The sequence below is a fragment of the Notamacropus eugenii genome, chromosome 7 (assembly GCF_028372415.1).
Source record: "Notamacropus eugenii isolate mMacEug1 chromosome 7, mMacEug1.pri_v2, whole genome shotgun sequence".
Taxonomy (NCBI): Eukaryota; Metazoa; Chordata; class Mammalia; order Diprotodontia; family Macropodidae; genus Notamacropus; species Notamacropus eugenii.
In genome coordinates, this window is record NC_092878.1 from 17030739 (window position 1) to 17054935 (window position 24197).

Below are 24197 nucleotides of genomic sequence, written 5' to 3' on the forward strand. Positions count from 1 at the left end.
TCAGTTTCCTCAACTGGGGAATGGAGATAATAGGTATATAGCACCTTTTGACCTCCCAGGCCTTCTTTGAGATAATTATTTCAAAGCACCTAACATAGGATTTGGCACACTATAAGCACTATATACATGTAAGCTATTATTATTATAACAGCTTTAATTAGCTGAAATTACAAAATCTTGAGGATAATGAATTTCTGGTTATATACAACAAATCAAGACACATTCTGTGACATAAATTTATCTCTTCCAGTTCAATGGCACAGTCTTTCATTCCTCCAGACTGAAGAGTCTCATGATCCATGGTTTTGACCCAGGTGCATTTAAGAGAATTTCTTTAAGAGAACAAGCCTACTGTACATTTTCCTCATTCCCACCTTCATCTCTTTGTTCCTGAATGTATAGATGACTGGATTCAGAAAAGGAGTGAGAACTGCATCAAAGATGGCAAGAAACTTGTCCAGATGGGAGATGGGGTGAGGCCATATATAGAAAAAAATCAGTGGGCAAAAGAACAAAGCCACCACTGTGATATGAGCTGCCAGAGTAGAGAGAGCCTTGGAAGAAACACCTGAAGAATGTTTTTGTACAGTGACTAAGATGAAGATATAAGAGATGATCAATACACAGAAGCAGGCCAGGGAGATGAATACACTATTAGCATTGACCATGAATTGCAGTCTATAGGTATCAGTACAGGCAAGTTTGATGAACTGAGGAAGGTCACAGAAAAAACTATCTAATATATTAGGACCACAAAAGGGCAAGTCCACAACAAAAGCCAGTTGGACACCTGAGTGAGTGACCCCAGTGATCCAGGCAAGAATCAAAAGTAAAATACACATTCTTGAGTTCATAATGGTCAGGTAGTGGAGAGGCTTGCATATAGCTACATATCTGTCAAAGGCCATGGCAATGAGCAACACCATCTCAACACCACCAAGAGCATGACTAAAGAAGATCTGAGCAACACAGCCACCAAAGGAGATGACTTTGTTCTTCCTGAAGAGATCACAAATCATTTTAGGGGCTGCAATGGAGGAACCTCCCATGTCAATGAGGGACAGGTTAGCTAGCAGAAAGTACATAGGAGAGTGTAAGTGAGGATCAAAGATCACAGTGAGCAAAATGAGCAGGTTTCCCAGAATGCTTGCCACATAGACCATAGAGGAGAACAGAAAGAGGAGAAGTTGGATCTCCCACGAATCAGAAAGTCCAAGAAACACAAACTCAGATACTGCAGAATGATTCACTTCATCCATTGACTCCAGTGAACACAGCTGGTAGTGACATTACCTGAAGGAGGAGAATAAAAATATCAGACTAGAAGATTAGTTCTCTGTATTGTTCAGTGTCTGTGTTTTGTCTAATTACACTTTCACCTTTCATACAAGGAAATGTCCTCTTCAAAATTCCCATCTCTGTAGTGAAACAAAGTGGGAGAACAAAGGAACTTCGGTTTAGTAAAGGTAGTAGAACTTATAATCAATTGAATTCTCAATTAATTCTCAATTAAATGTAATTAATTACCTTTCAAGTGTTCTCTTGAGAAGGTTATACGATATCTCTAATGTAGATGGTAGAGAGAACTTGAATGCAAATAAGAAAATTGACTCTTGTAATTGCACTATTGGAGCTAGTAAGTTTCTGAGATAGAATTTGACCCTTGACATACTTGCTTCTGTCTCCTGTGTTCTATTCAGTGCATCACAACAGGGACTATTTTATCAGAGCTGAAACCATGCATTACTTACTATGATTACAGAATTTAGAGGATATGAGGAAGACCATGTAGAGGAAAATACTGCTTGGTTGTCAGATATTCCACTAAATTGTAAGATCTCCAAGGCAAGGACATTGGCATTGATCATCTTTGCATCCCCAGCATCCATCTCATTGCTTTACACTTAAAGATTGCTCAATCAATGTTTATTGCTTAATTGAATTTGTTTGAATGAATTTGACTTAATGTTATGGATAAAGGTTGTGAGTGAAAATTCGGGGGATGATGAAGGGAATATCAACATATCAAAATACTTGATGAAGAAATTGTGTTTGCTCAAAATAAATACATCACTCTTTTACATGACTTTAAATATCTTCAGTGCTGGCAAATCTTTGTCCTTTGAAAGTGGACTTAAGGCTGATGAAAAGGCAACATCAGATTGTAGAAGGAGTACGGGCTCTAGTTACAGAACCAAGGATCAAATCTTGCCGCTGATACTGGATACTCTCATGACCTTGAGCAAGTCAATCAATTTCCCTTGACTTCAATTTTCTCACAGTCAATAAGAGAAGGATTAGACTAGATGACCTGGAAGGATCTTGTCCTCAAGAACAAATAATAGATAAGAATGGTTAGATCAGGGAGTAGTTGGTTCTGTGGTTCTCCAGGGACTTCATGGATTTTCCATGCGTTATATCCATGGTTTCCGTTATCTGATTAAATCACTTGGATGAAAAAGGTAACCCTATTTCTCTATTACTCACTCTCTTGAGTCCTATTTCATTTTTCTCGCAATGAAATTGATCAGTCTCCTATAACAGATTTATAGCCAAAGTAACAGTGACAAAATGGAGATGAGCAATACTCCTGTTCAGAATTGTCACTCTACAAAAAACTCAAAAGATCATCTGAACCAATTCCTCCCTGTCTTCTACCATATTTAAACCTTTCAGGATATATTTATCTTCTGTTTTCTTCTTCAAGCTATAGGAATTGAGAATTCACTGCCTCACTTAGCACATCATATGAGTGTTTGATTACCCCAATAGTCTAAAAGTCCTTCATATTGTTCAGTCATGTTCAACTCTTTGTGACCTTATTTTGGGTTTTCTTGGCAATGAGACTGGAGTAGTCTGTCATTTCCTTCTCCACCTCATTTTACAGAGGAGAAACTTGAGACAAACAGCTTAAGTGATTTTCCCAGGGTCACGTAGCTAGGAAGTCTCTGATGCCAGATTGAAACTCAGAGAAATGGTCTTTCTGCCTGCCCAGCATTCTAGGCATTGTGCCACTAGCTACCCCAAAAGGTCTTCCCTTTTCTGAGAAATCCAGTACTCTGCAGGTTTTTACCATATCACTTTTGTCACTTTCCTGTTAAACCCTATCCACATGATCTCTAAATTGCAATGACTGGTACTAGAAAAATTAGTGAAGGATTAATAATAATATGCTTATTATTGTTTTCCCTTTGTTCATAGCATAGGATCAGTCATTACATTACTAACTGTTAGTCTGAAAGATACCCTGGTGACTTTTTTTAAAAGATTAATTCCCAACTAGACCTTTATCCTATTCCATGGGGACTTGTACCCAGGAATAAGAATTTGTACTGGTCCAAACTGAAAGTCTTTTTATTGCATCAGATTAAATGTATACATCTGATCTTTAAGTAACATCAGAGGTAAAGCACATAATAAAAAGACCTTTCTTCACACCTTCCTGTGGTTAATTTTCTTCAGGAAAGGAAATTAAAAATTAAAAAATGAATCATTATTCGGGGCAACAAAACCTTTGTTCCTTTTTTCTCCCATTTTGTTTCACTACAGGGACAGGGATTTGAAGAGAATATTTCCTTGTGTGAAAAGTTAAAGTGTAATTAGACATTTTAAAACATTAAATTCCTGAATGTTACATCCCATTCTTGTGACTGACCTAATCCGTAGTGCTAATTCCAGATTCACTTCTATGTGGTGGATCTTTGTCTTGAGTTAAAAACTCTGGGTTAAAAACCAAGAATCATTTCAAAGAATATTTTGCCTTCCCTATGGCCTAGAACATCTCATATTTATTCTACTATGGAATTCAGATCCTCTTCATCCTTCCTGTCTAAACACCAGCATCCCATTCATTTCTAAAAATTGCAATTCTGTAACCATAAGTCTGTCACTGATATCTGGGGAAATCTATTCATTCTGTGATCAGCTTTACATCCATCGCCTCCACCTACCTGTGCTGAGGCAAAATCATACTCAATATCCAACAGTTCATCCAGCACGAAAAAAAAACACATAAAATGCTGTCATAGGAGAAAAGGCAGCTAATTAGCAGCCCTGCTGAGCGTAGAGACAAGGTCTGAGCTCATTTGACCAAGGGAATTATCCTCTTGAATCTTACTGGTTTGGCCCAAACAGCCAAGAGAAAAAGATAATGAGCCACCTGAGGGAAAGGGGGCAAGGATAAGTGAATGGAAAATACCTCAGGAAATAATCGTTTGTAATTTTGTGTGTCAGCATTTAGATCATTCTTGGTGGCTGCTGGGATTGAAAAGGAATCAGGGGATTGTAAAAAATGTCCTCTTTGAAGGAAAATGTGTGAAAACTATTTTGATTATTTTCAGAAAATTTAATATGCTTCCCCCAAATCTATAGATGAACAGAGAAGCAAGAAGTATCACTGGAGGAAAGTTCTGTAAAGGTGAGAGGGAAGATGTCATCCACAAATATATTTGGGGAAAAAATATGTGTGTCTTCTAAACAAAAACAAGCAGAACTGGTTGTTGAGCTATTTATAGTTTGCCGAGACTTGAAGTCAAGAAAACATGCATTCAAATTCTACCTCTAACATTTACTCCCTGGATAACCATAGACATACCCTTTAGCCTCACTGACTTTCAGATTACTCATAAACAAAATGGGAAAGATGAAACCAATGATAGTTATAGAATACCTACATGGCCCACTTGTAGAATGTATCAGTGGTACATATCACGGGGGTTGTTGTCAGGTTCAAAGAGACAATGTACCCAAAATTCTTTGCAAAGTTTAAAGATGTACAAGCGTTGTTATTCTGGTTGTTCTCTCATTCTTTTCATTTTATTGATGAAGTTCAGATAGAAATAATGTGATAACCATCATTATTCTAATATTGTGCTTTTATGTGGTTAAACTCAGGGAGATGAGTCTTCCTGATTTCAGGTCTACTGCACTACCTAGTTGCCCATATCCTTAACTTATATCAAGCATTTAGTAATCTCTTAAATCCCTAGCCCATTTATCTTATTATGGATGACCTCCAAACAAGTCTTAGCTTTGACTCACTGCTATGATTTATCTCCTTAGTGCTGCTGAACAAAGATGGAAAAAATCATGCAGCCATTCTGACTGGGTCTACTACAAATTTATGTTATGTAGCCTCAACTGGGTCCTTATTGCTGTTAGGCAATCCTACTATTACTACCTAATTAACTCACTATCCCCTTCTACACATCAGCTATTCCAAAGTTTTCATTGTTCCTTAAACCTTCCATGGTTCCCCCACCCCAGACTCTCAACTGAGAACACTTGTTTCATATTTTGCAGAAAAAAAATGGAGATCAATCACTGTGAACTCCCTTTTCTCACCAATTTCTCATCTAACGTCTCTCAGGTGCCTTTTGTCACATGATGAAGTGACCTTATTCCTTATCAAGGCTAACTCCTCTACCTAGCCAAGTGATCCTATTCCATTTCATGTCCTGAAATAGACTGCTCCTTCTGTCATACTCCTACATCAGATTATCCCCTCTATCATACCTACTTTTTAACTTATTTTCAATCTCTTCCTCTCTCTTTATTGGGTCCTTTCCTACTGCCTATAAACATGTCTGTATCTCCCTTATCCTGAAGAAATCCTTACTGAATCCTTCCATCCCTAATAACTAATGTCCTATATCTCTTTTGCGCTTTGTAGCTAAATTCCTCATAAAGTCTGCCTATAAGTGGTGCCTCTATTTTCTCTCCTCTCACTTGCTACTTAATCCCTTACAATCTGACTTCTGGCCTTATCATTCCACCAAAACTGCTCTCTTCAAAGTTCATAATGACCTCTTAGTTGCCAGATCCAGATCCAGTGGTTTTTCTCACTCTTCATTCTCCTTGACTTCTCTGCAGTCTTTGACACTCTTCATCACTCTTTCCTCCTTAACATTCCTTCTCTCTAGGTTTCTAGGACACGATTCTTTCCTGGTCTTCCTCCTGCCTATTTAACCACTTCTTCTCTCTCCTTTGCTGGATCCTCCTCCAGATCATGCCCTCTAACTTGTAAGTGTCCCTCATGTTTCTGTCCTGGGTCCACTTCTCTTCTCCCTTTATACTAATTCACATAGTGATCTCATCAGCTCCCATGGATTTCATGATGATCATTTTTTTGGCGATTCCCAGATCTACCTTTCCTGCCCCAATATCACATCTCCAAACTGCCATTCAGAAATTTCAAACTCGACATCTTGAACTCAACATATCCACAATAGACATCATTGATCTTTTACACTAAACCTTCCCTGCTCCTATCTTTTATATTACTATAGAGGTCAGTTCTGTCTTCCCAGTCCCTCAGGTTCACAGCCTAAGAATCATCCTGAATTCTGCACTATCGCTTCTCCCCTCCCATATCCAAGCTGTTGCCAAGGCCTGTCAATTTCACCTTTGCAATACATTCCCAATATGTCACTGACACTGACACTACTCTAGTGCAGACCTTCATCACTTGATATCTGATCTACTGTAATAGCTTATTGGTGGGTCTGCATACCTCAAGTCTTCCCCATTCAAATCCAATCTCCCTTCAGCCACTATAGTGATTTTCTTAAAATGAAGGTCTGATCATGTCACCTCCCTACTCCAGTGGCTTCCTATTGCCTCCACAAGCAAATATAAAATGTTTTCTTTGGCATTCAGAGTCCTGGTTTTACTGATGAAGAAACTGAGGCAGACAGCAGTTAAGTAAACTTGTCATAATATGCAATGTCTTACCTCCACTCCTCTACTAACAATCTCAGAAGAAGAAAACAGGGCTGCTCCCTGTAGGCAACCCTGGATCAAAACCAAGCCCAGGCCTGGCCACCAACCCATGCTTTCTACCCTCAGGGAACCACCACTCACCCTTCCTTAATTCTTTGACCTTTACTAGGCTTCCAGGTGAAGAAAGAGACCCAGATCAGGTTCACTCTTCCATACTCCTTGGAGACTATGAACTTCTCTCCCCCATCTGTCATCTACTATCATCTTGATGCCTTCTCCTATTTCTGTCCTTAACCTGATAATAATTAATCAATAACCATCTATGAGAAAGTTAGGACCATTCCTGAGGCTTCCCAGACAAAAAACCCCATTCTGGCCACCTGCATAGTTGTAGAATTTTTACCATTTGCCCAGTATTGTGCCACCACATTGGTAGAAAGGGGCTCTAAAACACCCCTGTGTCAAGAAAACCAACATAGAAAACCCCAAGTATGCCAATTGGGATAAACTACCTCCCATTACACTGTTACTGGGATTTCATGTTCAAAAATATTTTGCTAAGGGGGTGAATAGTCAAAAATTTTAGAAATCACTGCTATAAAAGATAATCAATCTTATCAAATCCATAGCTGATGAAGTAATGGTTTTAAATATACATTAAAAAGAGGATGTAGACTATCACAGAAAAACTCTCCTAAATTAGCCAGTATTTGGGGAATTTGTCTTGTACCCTAGAACAAGTAATCTGGCCAGTGTCCAAAGAATAAATCAGAAGAGAATAAAGATAAGACGGCGATTCACTTCACCTCACTTATGCACATGGACAAGTTATTATACAAGGGAAAAAATGACAATGTCCACAATGGAACACTTTATTTATGGAATTTTAACCATTTAGAATGGAATTTATCATAAAAACACAACTTTGACAATCTGCTTCCATTACAAAAACCACATGAAGTAGGTAGTACAAGCTTTGTTATTCTTATTTTCAGATGAGCGTAAAATGTCTCAGTGCTTAAATGACTTGACATGATCACAGATCTAGCAAGAGTTGTAACTGGGACTTACACTCTGGTCTCCCAGTCCTACGTTCAGTTCTTTTCATTAACCCATGCTTACCAAATAAGTAGCTATGGATAGAAAGTTCAGGGAATGAAGATATAATACAGTCCAGTTGAGAATTAACAAGATCCAGGAATTCATTTATTGGACCCAATCCACAGGAAAATCCCAATATGCAAATTCCCTCTGCCAATGCAGAACAATAGTTGTACTACAACTTACTAAAAAGCTGCCTGAGCACTGAGGGGTTAAGTGACCTTGATCAAATGAAACACTGTTTGTAAAGCATTTAACCCAGTGATATACAGTAGGCACTTAATGAATGTTTATTCTGTTCCCTTCTTGCCCAGGCTCACACAATCATTATATGACACAGCAGGTACTAAAATCTAGGCAATGTGAAAAAAAAGAAAGCAAACAGATAGTGATCTCAGAAGGTTAGAATATAATATCATATGATCCATTATAATTGTGTCATTATCATATGATATAGCTAATATAATTAATACTATATTAGAATTATATGATAATTGTATTGTATAATATATTATTTAGTTTATAATATTCTGTAATATATTATTGGGTATAATATGTTCTCTATGATATAATTCTATTATAATTATATATAATCATAACAAAAATAATAGATCTTATTTACATCATGCTTTAAAGTGTGGTCAGTATATAAATACGTATATATTGTCTTCAAATATATTGTCTCATTTAAGGTTCACATGAGGTAGACACTATTATTAATCTCTCTGTGACAGATAAGGAAACTGAGGCTAAGGAAAGTTAAGCAACATTCCCAGGTTTATACAGGGAATATCCACCTGTGGAAATATTTGAGCTTTGTGACTAGCTCTAGCATGGTATTGACTAGATCACAAAAAGGATTGGGTCTGGGGGTTTTTTTTCTCTGTGTCTCCAGGGTCTTGTACAATGTCCTGCATATATTGCTTAATGAAGGCTTGTGAAATGAAAGGAATTGGATGGTGAGACAGACTGACGACAGTATATATGAATATAATATACAATAAAAAATGAATGTTGTGGGAAAAAATACAGATGACAAAAATAAGTAACATTCATTTCCAGCCCTTGATACATTCATATCACTTCTCCTTGTCAGCATACTGAGAACAGGGCCATTAGAATTTGTGGATTGAGGTGTGTATCGCGTCTAATTTACTGAAGAAATGAACTCGACTACAATAACCTTTTGCTTAGATTCAACACATGAAGGCATGGTGTATAAAAATGAATTTTTCTTTTAAAGTCCAATGATATCTTTTATCTCTAAGATAATTTATACTCTAAGAGACAATAAGGATCTGCAGTCTTTACCCACAGAGCACTTGAGAGAACTTCCTGAAACTCACAAGCCTGTTACACACTCTTTTCATTCCAATCTTCATCTCTTTGTTCCTGAAGGTGTAGATGACTGGATTCAGAAACGGAGTGAGAACTGCATCAAAGATGGCAAGAAATTTATCCAGATTTGATATGTGGAATGGCCATGTATAGAAAAAAATCAAAGGACCAAAGAACAAAACCACCACAGTAATATGAGCTGCCAAAGTAGAGAAAGCCTTGAAGGAAACACCTGAAGAATGTTTCCATACAGTGACTAAGATGAAGATGTAGGAAATGATCAATACACAGAAGCAGACCAGGGAAATGAATCCACTATTAGCAGTAACTATAAACTGCAGTCTATAGGTATCAGTACAAGCAAGTTTGATGAACTGAGGAAGGTCACAGAAAAAGCTGTCTAATACATTAGGACCACAAAAGGGCAAGTCCACAACAAAAGCCAGTTGGACACCTGAGTGAGTGACCCCAGTGATCCAGGCAAAAATCAAAAGTAGAATGCACATTCTTGGGTTCATAATGGTCAAGTAGTGGAGAGGCTTACACAGAGCTATATATCTGTCAAAGGCCATGGCAATGAGCAACACCATCTCAACACCACCAAAAGCGTGACTAAAGAAAATCTGAGCAACACAGCCACCAAAGGAGATGACTTTGTGATTCCTGAAAAGATCACAAATCATTTTAGGGGCTGCAATGGAACAAAATCCCAAGTCAATGAAAGACAGGTTGGCCAGCAGAAAGTACATAGGAGAGTGTAAGTGAGGATCAAGAATCACAGTGAGCAAAATGAGCAGGTTTCCCAGAATACTTGCCACATAGACCACAGAGGAGAACAGGAAGAGAAGAAGTTGGATCTCCCATGAATCAGAGAGTCCAAGGAACACAAACTCAGATACTGCAGAATGATTCCCTTCATCCATTGACCCCAATGAACACATCTGGTGGCAATATTACCTGAAGAAGAAAGACAAAAAAGGAAGAATAATAATAGGTAATATTGATGTGACTTTAATAATAAAAATTAATATATCATATACAAATGTATTATACATAATGATAAATAATAAATGTTATTCGCTTCATATTGCAAAGGAAGAAATTGGAACAGAGAGATTGTGTGACACAATACTTTATGTATTGACGTGTCAAATGGCCACATATAATAAAAGATTTAAAGAATAAGGTTAAAGAATAAAACCATCACTGTGATGAGAGATGCTGGTAAACTCTGATTTAGAATTTAAACTCAGTTCTTTCTGACTCCTAATCCTACGATCTGTCCTATCCATTATGCTATCTAGCTGCATCAAAATCTGTGGCAATTATAATAACATTACAATATAATATTATAATTATTATCTGTGTGTATATTCAGCAGTTTCTAAATTTTAAGTCAAATGTCACATTATTTTTTCATACAACCAAATAAGTGTTTTCACAATCCATGAATCTATGGTAGAGTATTATAAGTATTAAGTAAGGATGCTGTGATGAGTAAATACAACAGAACTCAAACTCACAATTGAATGTGATTTCCTTCCAAGTATTCATCTTATAAAATTATAAAATTATTCTTATGTAGCTGAGAGGGGAGGAACACAGATTGGGTGACACAAACAAATTTGCTTTTTAAAAAGCCATTCACTTAAGTTTCTCCCTTATACATAGTATATAAAATATATCTACATTTAACTACATAATTTTCTGTGTGTATAAAGTGAAGGGTGTTGGACTAGTTCGTGTAGAAGATCCCTTCCTATTTTAAATCTATTGCAATGTTTATAAGAAAAGAAATTCCTGTTACATTTATTTAATTGAATTTTATTTCATTTCATAGAAATTAGGTGAAAATTAATTGTATAAACAGGAGCCTACCATATAACCATCACATGTAGAACAATCACTGGGATCATTTCTAAGATATCCTTGGCTAAAACTACCAAAGGAAGGATGATGCTTTCTGCAAGAGTTGGTCTTCTTGACACCAACTCTTGTGTCACTATACCAGAGTAGGAATTTTTATTAGCTCTTAATGCACTTATTACTTAATATTTACATATTTTAAAGGATGTAAAGAGACAATATGGAGGGAAATAACTGTTTATTAGCATAATTTTCTAGTATGCTATAAAATCCTTGTGGACAAGGACTGTGTTATTTGTCATGTTTGTGTCCCCAGCATCTGATACAGTGACTTGGACATAAAGATTCCTTGAATTCAAATCCTAGTTCTGGTACTAACTATCCATGTAACCTCAGGCAAGTCACTTAATCTTACAAAGACTAATATTCTTTATATATAAAGTGAAGGGTGATGGACTAGTTCATATCTTGATTCCTTCATACTCTAAATCTATTGAAATGTTTATGAGAAAATAAATACCTGTTACATTTATTTAATTGAATTTTTGCTTCATTTCATAGAAATTAGATGAAAATTCTAGCAAATATTATGAGGAATGTTCATGTATAGAAATAATTAATAAAGATATTACAATTCCTCCAAATAAATCTGTGACCATTCCAGAATTGTATTAACAAAACAAGGCATACTTTTTAATATCATCAGTAGCAGCAAATCACCCTTTGAGAAGTCATTGGAAGCAAATCAGATGGTTTAAGGGAATGGTTGAGCTGTCTAAAATGAAACAGTGAAGAGAGAGATGTTTTTTCACAGTTCATAAACCAGTCAGATAGGTTTTTCACAAAAGCAGTATTCACATAGTCATGGGACACGGGTTTCACTGGATTCACCTAAATCTTTGATCTGCTCTTTGGGGCAGAAATTTGTCACTTTACCCTACATTTACCTGGCACACAGTCAGAAACTTCTGGGAAGAGAAATATATCATTCTCCATTTCAACCCTCATCTTTTCCTATTTTTTTCACATATAAACAGGAGCCCACCATATAACCACCACATGTAGAATAATTACTGGGAACATCTCTAAGATATGCTTGGCTATAACTACCTAATGAAGAAGGATGCTTTATGCAAGAAGACTGCACTGGAACTCAGGACACTCAGGATTTTCTCCCCACTCAGCTATTATTCAACTATGTGGTTTCCTGGAATTTAGATAATTTAGATAATCTCTTTCTGTCATAACAGTACATGGGTGTGGTTGTCTCAAATCCAAAAGAAAGGAGATAGGAATTTTAGCAAAGCATGATAAATACGGGAGTGAGAGACAGACAGAGAGAGAGAGAGAGAGAGAAGCAAATGGAACAAACCTCGATTCAAAACACTCCACCTTTAGAATATGGCATTTGTATCTACTCAAGGGACTTTTCATTTGTTATGTACATTATTTTTTACCTAGTCAAATGGCCATGATAAAAATGGCACACCTGCTTCTCCAGGACTCATTCTTTGGGGTCCCAACTTCTATTTTTCAAAGAAATGGTCAGCATCTTGTAACAGATTCACAACCAACATGATGATGAATGAAATAAATTACCTATATTCTGAGCTCAGAATTATCATTCTAGAAAAACTCTCAAAAGATCATGTGGTCCAGCCCCTGTCTTCCACTATATGTGGAAGAGCTTTTAATCTTTTATCTTCCTCAGGCTACAAGGACTGACAATTACATACCTCACTTGGTATGTAAAAAACCTGTGCTTGTTCACTCCAACAGTCAAAAAGTTTCCCTTATGTTCAAATTAAGTCTATTCCGCTTTAATTTAAGCCCATTTCCTATTATTTGTTATTCTATGATCATGAAGAGCAAGGGAGCAGCATTCCTCTCATTCTAATCATCCATATACTTACAGTCATAAATAAGCAATCACCCCATAATGTTCTCTTCTCAATATTCTACAACTCCATTTCTTTCAAGACCTCTCTCCGAGAATTTACATTCCACTCTTTCAATCAAGTTTGTTAGTCTACTTTTGAACCTTCTCCAAAGAAGCAAATAGAAGAAATTTTAGGAAAATGAAATCACAAACAATCAGGATAGCATTGGTACTGAAGATAATGTTTATGTTAGATAAATGGTTAATGGTTTAATTGTTAAATTTAATTAATATATATGCTTTAAAAAACAAATTATACATAATAGAGATTCACACATTTATATGCTATCATATTTTTTCTGTTCTTTGTATTTCGAAATACTCATGCATATTGATGTTTATCAAATTTACCTCTCTAAATTGTGATGACACAAATTGCAAATAATATTTCAATAAAGCTTTGCAAAACATGCCAGCAGAAATCTTTATCCCCTTTTGTAAAGTATGCCAATGTCATGACTTTTTTGTTTGCATTTATTCATGTTATTATTGTTACCAGAGCTGTATTGTTCCCTGTCAGTTTCAGAGATGCATGAGTATTTTTACTTTAGAATTTTTCCCAGACAGACCTTCTCTATCCTATGCTGTTACTAGGTTTTCTAAGAATACTAACACTATGTCCTACTCCCTTTAACTTTAAGGGAACAGATTAACTGTTTACATCTGATTTTTAAATAATTTTGGAAGTAGAGCAAGTAACAAAATGTGTTGCTTTCTCAAAATCCTGTTATAATAAGGAAATTATAATAATAGCAAAGAAATTAAGCTTATCTTAAACTGGATTAAACAATGACACTTCCACAAAAACTGATACCTTTCCCAATTCTCATCAAAGTGGTGATGGACTAGTGGAGGAGAAATGAGGAATATATTTTCAGAATTGGCCAATAGGTATGATTTTTTTGGCTTTATTAAACTTATTTGGTTTAAGGGAGGGCTTTTATTTAGAGGGTGGAATAAAAGGGAGGATAGTAAAGATGGCACCAAAAACAAAGAAAAGAAGAAAAAGTCTATGAAGCATTTTGAAAGTTCTAAGGGGATACAGATAGTGATAGCAGTCTTCATATTACAATGCTAACTATAACATATCCTAAAGCCATATATAATAGAAAATCACAATTTCATGTATTATTTTTTCTTTTTTGTATGTGGAATTGTTCATGTTTATTGATGCTTGTCAAATGCATAATAAAGAATTTTAATGTATGTTTGCTATAGGCAGCAAGTAAATAACTATGACTAAATAGCCAAATTCTTGAATTTATATCCCACTCATGTGCTTGACCTAATTCATACCAATAACTCCACACTTACTCCTACATGGTGGGTGTGTGTCTTGCGTCCCTGGCCCTGGGTAAAAACCAAAGGTCATTTCACACAATATTTACCCTTCTCTACATTCTAGAATACTTCACATTTATTCTTTTGTGGTACTCAGATCCTTCCTACATGTCATTTTTACCACTTAAAAACCAGTATCCCACTCATTTGTGCAAATGTTCTTCTGGGACAGTCTCTCTACCACTGAAATCTGAAGAAATTATTCTTTCTGCGGTCACTTTATATCCACTTTTCAAACCTACCTATGCTGAGGCAGCAGCATAATCCAGGAGCTGAATGATCTCTAACAGCTCATCCTGCACAGAGACCCATATAAAATGCTCCCATAGGAGACAAAACAACTAAGTAGCCACTCTGGTAAGTGCAGAGACAGGGATGGCTAACTTGAGCTTCCTTGACCAAGGGAATTGTCTCCTTGGATCATATTGTTTTGACCAGAACAGTCAAGGGAAGAAGTACATAATAGGTCACCTGAGGGAAAGAGGATGGGAGTGGAAACTACTAAACAAATAATCTTCTGCAATTTTGTGTGTCAATTTTTAAATCTTTCCTGGTGGCTGTGACTGAGGAAGAATTCCTAAAGATTATTTTTTAAAAGCCTACTTTCAAAAAAGAAGAATGAAAATTATCTTACACCCAGAAATTTTAATCTGCTTTCCCCAAAGTTACAGATGAAAAGATAGGAAAAGAAACAGCATATTGATCCTTTAATGAACAATCTACAATGTGAAGGGCAAAACATGACCAAATCTATTTGGGGGATAAATACATATAGCAACTAAATGAAAATAAATGATTGGTTGCTAAGCAGTTTGTAGAGTTCTGGATTTGGAGTAAAGAGTAAAAATCCCACCTCTGACATTTACTATTTGTATGATCATGGCCATTTAATGTCTCTGAGTCTCAATTTCTTCATCTGTAAAATGGGAAGAAGGACACTTGTATTTATCTCAGCACATTGCTGTGAGGTTCAAATAAGAGGATGCACACTTTGTAGGCTTTAAAGTATTGTATAAAAGACAATTGTTGGTAGTACTTCTTTATTTTTTTCTTTATTGAATAAAACAAACATTTCCATAACACAGTGTAATAAAGAAGATTATTGCACATGAAACTATATTGTATAACTTGTTTTTTCTCTTAAACATATAAGAAAGTTATCATGTGGGGGGGCGGAGCCAAGATGGCGGAGTAGAAAGACGCACATACACATAGCTCCAAACCCACAACCCACAGAATGGCTAGAGGGGACCAACTCACAGTGAATTCTGCACCCAGAGGCCACGGAATATTGGAGCGAGGGAGATTGCTGTTCCGGAGAGACCTGCAAACCTCTCGCGGGGGGTCCCTCGCGCTGTGGACTGGGCACCGGGACTGGGAGCTGAGTGCAGCCCTGCAGCGGCCGCGACACCGTGAGGAAAAGATCCGAGCGGGCTACGGAGACGGGATATCCTGCGGCCACGCGGGTCCCTCCACCCACAGAGGGACCTGCAAACCTCTCGCAAAAGGTCCGTCACGCTGCAGATGCGGAGCCCAGCCCAGACCTGCGGCGGCTGCTGCTCCGAGAGGTACAGATCCAAGCAGGCTTCAGAGATGGGATCTCCAGGGGCAGCACAAGCCCCTCCACCCACAGGTGACGAGAGTCGGTGAGAGAGTCTCTTCGGCGGGTCGAGAGGGGAGTGGGGTGCCCCCATGGCTCGCCCCCCCCCCCGGAAGATAGAAGCTGAGAGGTGGCTGCAGACAGGGGCTCCCCAAGCGGGAGCCTAGATCCATTGTGGAAGGTCTGTGCATAAACCCCCTGAGGGAACTGTGCCTGAGAGGCAGCCCTGCCCCGACCTGACCATCTGAACTTAATTCTCACACTGAATAGCAGCCCTGCCCCTGCCAAAAGCCCTAAGGTGGGAAGCAGCATTTGCATCTCAGTCCCCAAACGCTGGCTGGGAGGACCAGGAGGCGAGGTGGGTGTGAGGAGAATATTCAGAGGTCAAGCCACTGGCTGGGGAGAATGCCCAGAAAAGGGAAAAGAAATAAAACTATTGAAGGGTACTTTCTCGGAGAAAAGACACTTCCTCCCTTCCTTTCTGATGAGGAAGAACAATGCTTACCATCAGGCAAAGACACAGAAATCAAGGATTCTGTGTCCCAGCCCACCCAATGGGCTCAGGCCATGGAAGAGCTCAAAAAGAATTTTGAAAATCAAGTTAGAGAGGTGGAGGAAAAACTGGGAAGAGAAATGAGAGGGATGAAAGAGAAGCATGAAAAGCAGATCAGCTCCCTGCTAAAGGAGAACCAAAAAAATGTTGAAGAAATTAACACCTTGAAAACTAGCCTAACTCAATTGGCAAAAGAGGTTCAAAAGGCCAATGAGGAGAAGAATGCTTTCAAAAACAGAATTAGCCAAATGGAAAAGGAGATTCGAAAGCTCACTGAAGAAAATAGATCTTTCAAAACTGGAATGGCACAGATGGACGCTAAGGACTTTATGAGAAAGACAGATATCACAGAACATAGCGAGAAGATTCGAAAAATGGAAGATAATGTGAAATATCTTATTGGAAAAACAACTGACCTGGAAAATAGAATCAGGAGAGACAATGTAAAAATTCTGGGACTACCTGAAAACCATGATCAAAAGAAGAGCCTAGACATCATCTTCCATGAAATTATCAAGGAAAACTGCCCTGAGATTCTAGAACCAGAGGGCAAAATAAATATTCAAGGAATCCGCAGAACACCACATGAAAGAGATCCAAAAAGAGAAACTCCTAGGAACATTGTGGCCAAATTCCAGAATTCCCAGGTGAAAGAGAAAATATTGCAAGCAGCTAGAAAGAAACAATTCAAGTATTGTGGAAATACAATCAGGATAACACAAGATCTAGCACCCTCTACATTAAGGGATCGAAGGGAATGGAATAGGATATTCCAGAAGTCAAAGGAACTAGGACTAAAACTAAGAATCACCTACCCAGCAAAACTGAGTATAATATTTCAGGAGAAAAAATGGTCTTTCAATGAAATAGAGGATTTTCAAGCATTCTTGATGAAAAGACCAGAGCTGGAAAGAAAATTTGACTTTCTAACACAAGAATGAAGAGAACCATGAAAAGGTGAACAGCAAAGAGAAGTCATAAAGGACTTACTAAAGTTGAACTGTTTACATTCCTACATGGAAAGACAATATTTGTAACTCTTGAAACATTTCAGTATCTGGGTACTGGGTGGGAGTACACACACACACACATGCACACACGCACACATACATAGAGAGAGTGCACAGAGTGAATTGAAGAGGATGGGATCATATCTTAAAAAAAAAATGAAGTCAAGCAGTGAGAGAGAAATATTGGGAGGAGAAAGGGAGAAGTTGAATGGGGCAAATTATCTCTCATAAAAGAGGCAAGCAAAAGACTTATTAGTGGAGAGATAAAAAGGGGAGGCAAGAGAAAAACATGAGGTCTATCTCATCACATTCCACTAAAGGAAAGAATAAAATGCACACTCATTTTGATAGGAAAACCTATCTCATAATACAGGAGAGTGGGGGACAGGGGCACAAGCAGGATGGGGGGGAGGATGGAGGGGAGGGCATGGGGAGGAGAATGCAATCTGAGGTCGACACTCATGGGGAGGGAAAGGATCATAAGAGAATAGAAGTAATGGGGGACAGGATAGGATGGAGGCAAATATAGTTAGTCCTATACAACACAACTAGTATGGAAATCATTTGCAAAACTACACAGATTTGGCCTATATTGAATTGCTTGTCTTCCAAGGGGAAGGGGTGGAGAGGGAGGGAGCTAAAGAAGTTGGAACTCAAAGTGTTAGGATCAAATGTAATGTTCTTACCACTGGGTAACAAGAAATACAGATTAAGGGGTCAAGAAAGCTATCGGGCCCTACAGGACAAAAGAGAAGACGGAGACAAGGGCAGGGAGGGAGGATAGAGGAGAGAGCAGATTGGTCACAGGGGCAATAAGAATGCTTGGGTTTGGGGGTGGGGAGGGGATAAAAGGGGAGAAAATTTGTAACCCAAAATTTTGTGAAAATAAATGTTAAAAGTTAAATAAAAAAAAAAGAAAGTTATTATGTAAATGTCTTTTTCTTCTTCTTTCTCTCTCCCATCTTAGAGATGAATGCCATTACACACAAATAGGTGTAAATATATATGTATATATATGTAAAATTTTTATTTATCAGTTCTTTCTCTGGATATAAATACTTAAGTCACTTAATATGTACATAATGAGAAGTGAACAGAGTTGTATTTGGCAACTTGAAGAAATGAGTCCCAATACATTGTGAAGAAGTCAGGGAAAAGCTTTGCAGAAATATGTTCATTGCTTTTTTAAAAATAATAATAAGCCACTTTTGGTTTTGTTTAGATTACTGTGGACACTGCATGTGAATTTTTCCCTTGGTTCCACTCTCTTCCTTCTGCATCTGTGTGAATATAAGTGTCTTTTGTCATTTCTATGAATTCCTTATATTCATTGCTTCATGGGACAAGACAGTGTCACATTTCATTTATATACTAGGAAAAGATGCTGGTTTTTAAAGTATAAATAAAAGGTATTAACTTAGTGGGAAAAAAACAATGTCATATGATCTTTAAAACTCACTTCCATTTCTATCACATACAGTTTGAATGAACTGAGACAAGATAAAGCTGTCTTTGATAAAGCATATATGAGAAAGCTTATATTTTCTTATTTTGATTTTTATTGATTGGCATTTTCTCTCAAATATTTGAGGTCAAAGACAGTATCTAATACTCCCTTACTATCTTCCTATATCTCTTAGGACATTTTTGAATGTAAAACGCACTAAATCATTACCAAGGAAGAACCCTGATAAAATCGCTGTACTTTACTATTTTCTTGCCACTTAAAACTATATTAAAACAATCAACCTACTTATGAGGAACCAGATGGACCAGAAATGTGTTTTGGCTGATGATCATTGCCATATTTATAGGATGAAAGTAGGCACAAAATACTCCTTTAAGAGACATTGAAAAGATCCAAGAAGGAAATTAAGACAAGCTAAAGTGTAAGGATAAGTATCATATCAACTTTATCAAAAATTAAATGAGTCAGATACATCATTGTCATTTAACTGTAGTGTCTAAAGTATCTTTAGTTCTTTTATTAAATATTTTAATTAGCAGAAATCTATTTATCTCTCTATCTCCCATCCCCCCACTGAAAAACAAAACAAAACAAAATCCTTTTAACAAATATCCATACTCAAGAAAAACAAATTCCCTCATTGACTGTGAGGAAAAGAAATATATGTCTCATTCTTCACCGTAAGTCCATCACTTCTCTGTCAGGAAATGGATACCATGCTTCACCATCTGTCCTCTAGACTCATGGATGATCATTGCTCTGTTCAGAGTTCATATGGCTTTCAAAATAATTTTTATAGTGTTACTGTTTTGGTATGTTACTCTCCTGGTTCTGCTTATTTCGGTCTTTATTAGCTTATACAAGTCTTCCAAATTATTAGCTTTTATAATGTTGATGTTATGGTATAAATTGTTCTGATTCTGCTCAATTCACTGTACATTAGTTCATAAAAGCCTTCCATAAATCACTGAAATCATCTTTTTTCCTCCTTTCATACAGCAAAATAGTGTTCTGTTACATTCATATACCACAATTTGTTTAGCCATTCCATAATTGATGGACATCACCTTAGTTTCCAGTTCTTTTTAAACACAGAAAGATTTTTGTGATATGTATATATATATATATATATATATATATATATATATATATTTATATATATGTATGTATGTATGTATGTATGTATATAGCTTTTTTTTCTCTTTCTTTGATGTTTTGGGGGTATAGGTCTAGCAAAAGTATTACAGAAACAAATGGCACTCACTGGCTAGTAACTTTTCCTGGATAACTCCAAATTGTTTTCAAGATAGATTGTACTCATTCATAGCTCCAATAATAGCGCATAGTGTGCCTGTTCTCAAGAGGTATTATGAGGTTCAAGTGAGATAAATGATGTCCATTATTGTTATTAGCTTGTAGTAAGCAGGCCTCCAATCTGATAAGGACTATATTTTCTGAGTCCTCTGCTGGACTTCTCATAAGCTGTGGTAAATGTCTAATAACCAGATTGGGGGAGGGGAGAAGAGAGATAATGTATGCATTTATTTTAAGTTAAATTTCATATTAATACTTTCTTATTTCTAGACAGTCAAAAAAACAGTAAATCAAGCCCTAACTTGTAGGAAGTGCAAATTTCTGAAGGATAAATATTCACACTAAAAATTCAACAATTCACCTTCCACTTTCAAGTGGCTCTAGAACATCCTGGCTATTTTCCCCACTGCCCCTCCATTATTTGTTAATTTTCTTTTTTTGCTGTCTTTGCCACTCTAGTAGGTGTGATTTCCTTCAATTTGTGTTTCTCTAATTAACAATCATTTGGAATGTTTTTCATATGGCTATAGATAGCCTGGGTTTCTTCCCTTGAGAACATCCTGTTCATATCCTTAGATCATTTTTCAGTTGGGAAAGGGCTCTTATTCTTATAAATTTCAATCAGTTCCTTATATATCTTGGAAATGAGATGCTTCAAGTTTCTAGTTAATTATTTCCCTTTTTATTTCAGCTTTCTTGGATTTTGTGTAAAAATGTTTTATTTTATGTAATCAAAATTATCTTCTGTGGTATTCTTTATCCCTTCTTTAGTCATAAACTTTTTATCTATTAATAAATCTAATAGATAATTTTTCCTTATTCCTTAATTTATTCATAATGGGACCTTTGATACCTAAGTCTTATCCATTTAAAGTTTATCTTGGTAGCTAGGTTGAGAAGCTACAGGGTTAAAACATATTCCTGTGTCAGAGAGTAATTTACTTGCCTCTCCTGGTCTCATTCTAGAATGACATTAATTAAAATTATCCATAAAAAAAATTCCATAACAATGTAAGCTCATGAGACACTCTTAAAGGGGATAAAGAAAGCTTCATACCATATCTGTGCAAGTATAGGGTTAAATGGCAGTCAAATCAAGAGTAACTTCCCTATTACTGTGCCACTATTCTTTCAATCACCCAGGCTACCAACCTAGATGGATGTCATTCTCAACTCCTAACTCTCTCTCTTACCTCCTTTGTCTAATTTATTGCCAGATTCTATTGTTTCTACCTTCATAACATTTCTCATATATGGCCCCTTCTCTCCTCTGACACTACCACCACCTTGGTACATGGCCTTCTCACTTCATACCTGGGCTATTGCAGCCTACCTCAAGTCTCTCTCTCCCGCTCCAGGTTGATATTCCTGAAGTGTAGGTCTGACCATGTTATCCAAATGCCCTATTAAGTGAACCCCAGTAGCTCCCTGTTCTCCAGGAGAGAATACAAAATTATCTCTTTGTCTTTTAAAGCCCTTCATAACCTGACCCCTTCCTACCTTTCCAGTCTTCACCCTTACTTCCTTCCCTATACTCTAAGATTCAGTGATGCTGGCCACCTTGCTGTTTCTCACAGGCAACACTATAGTTCCTAACTCTAGATGTTTTCACTGACTGTGCCCTGTGCCTGGACTTCTCTCCTTCCTCATCTCTACCACCTGGCTTCCCCGGTTTTCTTCAAGTCTCAGATAAAGTCCCACATTCTACAAGAAACCTCTCCTGGTTCTGTTTACCTTAATGCCAAAGACAAACACACCTTAATGCCTTTCCTCTGAGATTCTTTCATATATCCTGTATATAACTTGTTAATATGCAGTTGCTTGCATATTGTCTCCCTCATTAGAATGTAAGTTCCTTGGGAGCAAAGACTGTTTTGTTTGCCTTTCTTTATATCTCCAGCACTTGGTACCTGGTAGATTCTTAATAAATGTTTATAAACTTGATGGGCCATTTGTTTCTGACAATAATAATGATGGGCATGGTTTAACATGGATTGATATGAAGACTTATCTAAGCTAAGGAAAGATAAAACTGACTACGTAGGATTATAAATGAATAGATTGAGAGGTGAAAGATATTAGAAAGGTTAAGTGACTGACCCTGGGTGATACAAGTGGTAAATGGCAGAGCCAGGAGAATAATCTACTCTAATTATGTTGAATTGGTTTATGCTATTGGGAGGGGAGGAAATTGCCCAAAATAGACATAAGATCTGGCATCATATTTTAACGGAACACTGTATTCATAGACTTCATTTTGAAAAGTGACTTGTGAGTCCACAAGGATAAGAAAGAATAAAATGAGTTTGTAGTATTAAAAAAAATACTCAGTCCAAATTTAATATTAAAATGACCCAACAGGAAGAATTACAGTGATGCTCACTTATACATGTTTTGATGAGAAGGGTCTGGATTTATTGTTAGACTATGTAGGGTTCAAGGCCTCCACACAGGTCTCTCCAACCCAAAGAACCTTTCACCTCATTCAAGGTGTTTTGTGGATCAGTGCCCATTCAAAACCATAGCTCATGAAGCTTCTACAACATATTACTTTTATTGTGACAACCAGAAAGAATACATTAGCTCAAAGCAAAGACCTATAACCAAACAATATAACAAGTTAAGAAGCAAGAAAAGGGTCATTCATATTTTCCCATAGTGTACACTCTCTTACAGGCTACACCATCACCCATAAGGAAGGGCACCTATGCAGATACATGAGGTCACATGTAACTAACATATAACATGTAACTAACTTTGAAGGAATACAAGTAGACAATGCATGTGGATAAAGAATATGTAGGAAGAGACACATGGCAGAAACACTTGACCAGTGTATATGTCCTGGCCAGGGTACACATATGGCAACTTCAGTGCTGCTGAACCAGTAACGACCTCTGATGATATAATCTTGCTGCTCTCTGCTAGATGATCTGTCTCTTCACTGAGCGTAATGTTGTCTCCATTCAAATCTTCTCATGGTTAGAGTTGTTTTCCATTGGTCTTTAACTATTCAGTCTCTTCAGAGTCATCTGAGTGTTCTCTGCTACTATCTGCCACACTGGGGAAAAGGGTTTCCCTTTCTCTGTAAAGGAAGCACTGAAGTTCTTTTAGAGTGTAGCCTAGATCAGTGATCCACTATACTCTGCCTGACAGCCTGAAAAAGCTAGAAATGTCAAGCTAAGGTTGTATACAATGTTGATTGCCATTTCCTGAGGTGAATCAACTAGGCAACGTGGAGTTAGAAAATTCTTTTTAATGTTTTTCATATTCCTTAATCTTAATGATCTTAATTATTAACATAATTGATAAAATGAAGATTCCAAATCTTAATATATGTACAACAGTCTCCTTGTTGGAGAACTTTTAAGATTCCGCTTTGCTGTGCTGAGTCACTTGGGAGGGGGCGGGATTAAGAAATAGCGTGATATTGAATTCACTGCATGTTTAGATTATAAAGATATTCTCGGTGGTAAAAAAAAAATGCTCATTTCTGTGTCTGAAGATGCTTACCTTCCTTCAAGACTCAGCTCAGGGAGTCAAGATGGTGGAGTAGAAAGACACACATACTCTAGCTCTTCCTCCACAACCTATAAAATACCTGTAAAGAATGATGCTCAACAAATTCGAGAGCAGTACAAGCCATAGAATGATAGAGTGGAGGAGAATTCTAGCCCAGGGTGACCTGGAAGGCCAGTGGGAAAGGTCTGTGGCACCTGATGCAGAGCAGAGCATGGCCCAGTCTTGATCACTCAGCACAGCTGGGAGGAGGACCAGACCAGGCTTTGGGGGTGGAATCCCCAGCCGCAGCAGCAGTGGTTCGCAGATCCCTCAATCCACAGGCATCAAAGGTCAGTCAGAGGGCTTTTTCAGCTGGCTGAGAAGGGAGCAGGGTCCCCCCATAGCTCTAGCCCCATGTGGCAGCGGCTCCAATGTCAGGCTGCAGC

General features: G+C 37.4%; 2 protein-coding genes across 2 annotated transcripts; both read right to left on the reverse strand.

Moving 5' to 3' along the window:
* Positions 1-320: 320 nt before the first annotated feature.
* LOC140513264 (olfactory receptor 4F6-like) lies at positions 321-1262 on the reverse strand. Its single transcript, XM_072622787.1, has one exon. The coding sequence runs from the start codon at positions 1257-1259 to the stop codon at positions 321-323; it is 939 nt and encodes a 312-aa protein (XP_072478888.1). The 5' UTR covers positions 1260-1262.
* Positions 1263-9128: 7866 nt separating this feature from the next.
* On the reverse strand, positions 9129-10082 carry LOC140514634 (olfactory receptor 4F6-like). Its single transcript, XM_072625130.1, has one exon. The coding sequence runs from the start codon at positions 10080-10082 to the stop codon at positions 9129-9131; it is 954 nt and encodes a 317-aa protein (XP_072481231.1).
* Positions 10083-24197: the final 14115 nt, after the last annotated feature.